The 3747-nt window shown below is 41.8% G+C and overlaps 1 protein-coding gene across 1 annotated transcript; it reads right to left on the bottom strand.

Annotated features, from left to right (window-relative positions):
• Positions 1–2573: 2573 nt before the first annotated feature.
• Positions 2574–3491, bottom strand: ORYCUNV1R1514 (vomeronasal 1 receptor oryCunV1R1514). The gene has a single exon (NM_001167203.1). It carries the CDS (start codon positions 3489–3491, stop codon positions 2574–2576), a length of 918 nt encoding a protein of 305 aa, NP_001160675.1.
• Positions 3492–3747: the final 256 nt, after the last annotated feature.

Here is a 3747-nt window from a genome sequence, read left to right as displayed (position 1 = left end):
TATTCAATAAATGGTGCTGGGAAAATTGGATTTCCACGTGCAGAATCATGAAGCAAGACCCCTACCTTACACCTTACACAAAAATCCACTCAACATGGATTAAAGACTTAAATCTATGACCTGACACCATCAGGTTACTAGAGAACATTGGAGAAACCCTTCAAGATATTGGCACAGGCAAAGAGTTTCTGGAAAAGACCCGGGAGGCACAGGCAGTCAAAGCCAAAATTAACTATTGGGATTGCATCAAATTGAGAAGTTTCTGTACTGCAAAAGAAACAGTCAGGAGAGTGAAGAGACAACCGACAGAATGGGAAAAAATATTTGCAAACTATGCAACAGATAAAGGGTTAATAACCAGAATCTACAAGGAGATCAAGAAACTCCACAAAAACAAAACCAACAACCCAATTAGGAGATGGGCCAAGGACCTCAATAGACATTTTTCAAAAGAGGAAATCCAAATGGCCAACAGGCACATGAAAAAATGTTCAAGGTCATTAGCAATCAGGGAAATGCAAATCAAAACCACACTGAGGTTCCACCTCACCCCGGTTAGAATGGCTCACATTCAGAAATCCACCAACAACAGATGCTGGCGAGGATGTGGGGAAAAAGGGACACTAACCCACTGTTGGTGGGAATGCAAGCTGGTCAAGCCACTATGGAAGTCAGTCTGGAGATCCCTCAGAAACCTGAAGATAACCCTACCGTTCGACCCAGTCATCCCACTCCTTGGAATCTACCCAAAGGAATTTAAATTGGCAAACAAAAAAGTGGTCTGCACCCTAATGTTTATTGCAGCTCAATTCACAATAGCTAAGACCTAGAACCAACCTAAATGCCCATCAACAGTAGACTGGATAAAGAAATTATGGGATATGTACTCTTTAGAATACTATACTGCAGTAAGAAACAACGAAATCCAGTCATTTGCAACAAAATGGAGGAATCTGGAACACATCATGCTGAGTGAAATAAGCCAGTCCCAAAGGGACAAATACCATATGTTCTCCCTGATCGGTGACAACTGACTGAACACCAAAAAGGAAACCTGTTGAAGTGGAATGAACACTATGGGAAATGGTGACTTGATCAGCATAGCCCTGACTGTTAATGAACAACTTAATACATTATCCCTCTTAGTAGTTTTTTTGTCTGTTCTACTTAATATGACTGGTTTAATTCTGTAATTAATACACAGTTATTCTTAAGTGTTGAAATTTAACTGAAATGTGATCCCTGTTAAACACAAGAGTAGGAATAAGAGACGGAAGAGATGTATAATTTGGGACATGCTCAAGCTGACTTGCCCCAAATGGTAGAGTTAGAAACATACCAGGGTACTCCAATTCAATCCCATCAAGGTGGCATGTACCAATGCCATCTCACTAGTCCAAGTGATCAATTTCAGTTCACAATTGATCATAATGAAAGGACTAAGAGTCAAAGGGAGCACATAAGCAAGTCTAGTACCTGCTAACACTAACCGATAGAATAAATAAAGGGGAGAGTGATCCAACATGGGAAGAGTGATACTCAGCAGACTCATAGAATGGCAGATGTCCTAAATAGCACTCTGGCCTCAGAATCAGCCCTAAAGGCATTCGGATCTGGCTGAAAAGCCCATGAGAGTATTTCAGGCATGGAAAGCCAAGACACTCTGGCAAAAGATCTCTGTGAGTGAGATCTCAGTGGAAAGAACAGGTCTTCAAAGAAGGAGGTACCTTTCTCTGAAGGGAGGAGAGAACCTCCACTTTGAGTATGACCTTGTCGAAACAAGATAAGAATCGGAGAACTCAGAGGGCTTCCATAGCCTTGGAAACTCATGACTGAAGCATAGGGAGATTACTGATGCCATAGACAGGAGTGTCAATTGGTAAAGTCAACAACAGGAGTCACTGTGCACTTACTCCTCATGTAGGATCTCTGTCCTTAATGTGCTGTGCATTGAGATTTAATGCTATAACGAGTACTCAAACAGTATATTTCACTTTGTGTTTCTATGGGGGTGCAAACTGTTGAAATCTTTACTTAATGCATACTAAACTGATCCTCTGTAAAAAAAAAAAAAAAAAAACTATCAACTCCCAACTTGACTCTCACTGGGATTAAACATGACAATAGGTCTGATCTGATTTCATCATCATTTAAAAAAAATCATCTATTATTTTTCACTTTATGTTTCTGTGTGTGAGCAAACTGTTGAAATCCTTACTTAATGTATACTAAGCTGATCTTCTGTATATTAAGATAATCGAAAATGAATCTTGATGTGAATGGAAGGGGAGAGGGAGTGGGAAAGGGGAGGGTTGTGGGTGGGAGGGACGGTATGGGGGGGAAGCCATTGTAATCCATTATTCGTACTTTGGAAACTTATATTCATTAAATAAATAAATAAATAAAAAATAAAAAATAAATAAAAAAATAAAAATGAATAAAATGTGACTTCTATAAAAAATAAAATTATTCAATTTACTTTTATTTTAAGCAGAGCTCATGCCAGTTCTTGTAAATGAGGAGGACTGAAAAGTATGCAGTCAGCCACTATGAATATCCATAGAGTTTACTTCTCAGAGCACAGAGGACTTTGATGCTATGATCCAGGGAAGGCAGTGTGTGGATACCCTGGAGTCATAACTCATGAGAATGTAGGGGCTGATGGCAGGGAAACACCCAGCAATCAGTGAGGAGGCTTTCACCTCTGACGTTTCACGAATATTGAGAAAGGCTAAACCAATGTGAAGAATGGACGACAGGCTGCACAATACAAAGGTGCTCACCAGGACAAGGATGCTTTGTGTGGCTCTGGACCCTGGAGAAGATGTGTGGGAGAGAGCATGTATGTATTGGACCTGCTGCTTGTGCCTGTACAGGATGAAAACCATGAAGCTGCTGGCACAGAGCATGAGCCCTACAAACACAACATCACGGAATAACAACAGTGCTATGTACAATGATTCAGTGATTTTCCCACGAGGCATAGCAGAACAGTAGTCATCATCCATTTTCCTTGTGATATTGTTTTGCCATCTGGCAGTGACATGCACAGGTACCATGACATTTAGCATCAAGTTAAAGCTCCAGCAGAGAATAGTGGCGGGTCCAACATACTTGGGAGCTTTTACTTTAAGCCCCATCCACCTGGAGCAGATAGGACTGACGGTGATGGCCTGGAAGACACTCAGAAGGCAGGTGCTGCCAATGGATACATCCCTGCTCACTCTGTGCACATAGAACACAAGTTTGCACCCAGTATCATCGAGGAAATGCTTCATCCCCAAAGCTGCCATGGTTTGGGGGACTCCTTTTGAGAGAATGACCAAGGCATTGGCTACAGTCAGGTGTTTGAGAATCAGATCTGTGAGCCTAAACTTGCATCCTGTGAAATGAAGGATGAGATAATGGAGAAGAAGAGAGGAATTCCCCAGAATCCCAGCCAGCGTCTGTACTAGAAAGACCATTGCTGTGGCCAGGTCCCTCGAGGCCATTCTGTCAGTTCCCAGCCTCTGCTGCTCATCTTCCGAGTGACAGAGAATCCTGCAATAGAATATGAGGCATTGGCCACACAGTATTCTTGTTTTACTCGAAAAGATACAGAGAAGCTAAGTAGGGAGAGCAGATGAGGTGTCTAATCTGAACAACATTTGTTGCTCAAGACGGGGCTTGGATTAGCAGGCTGATCAAAGCAGTGCACTTGAAGGTGACACTACAGACCTGTTTGCTGTGTTCCTCACATAATGCAGT

This window comes from Oryctolagus cuniculus, chromosome 18 (genome assembly GCF_051225735.1).
Source record: "Oryctolagus cuniculus isolate XC-2025 breed Fujian yellow rabbit chromosome 18, ASM5122573v1, whole genome shotgun sequence".
Lineage (NCBI taxonomy): Eukaryota > Metazoa > Chordata > Mammalia > Lagomorpha > Leporidae > Oryctolagus > Oryctolagus cuniculus.
This window is presented reverse-complemented; position numbering and strand designations above follow the sequence as displayed.

What these genes read in the sequence shown, in the direction of transcription:
- ORYCUNV1R1514 (NM_001167203.1), bottom strand. Translation starts at nt 3,491, where the DNA reads ATGGCCTCGAGGGACCTGGCCACAGCAATGGTCTTTCTAGTACAGACG.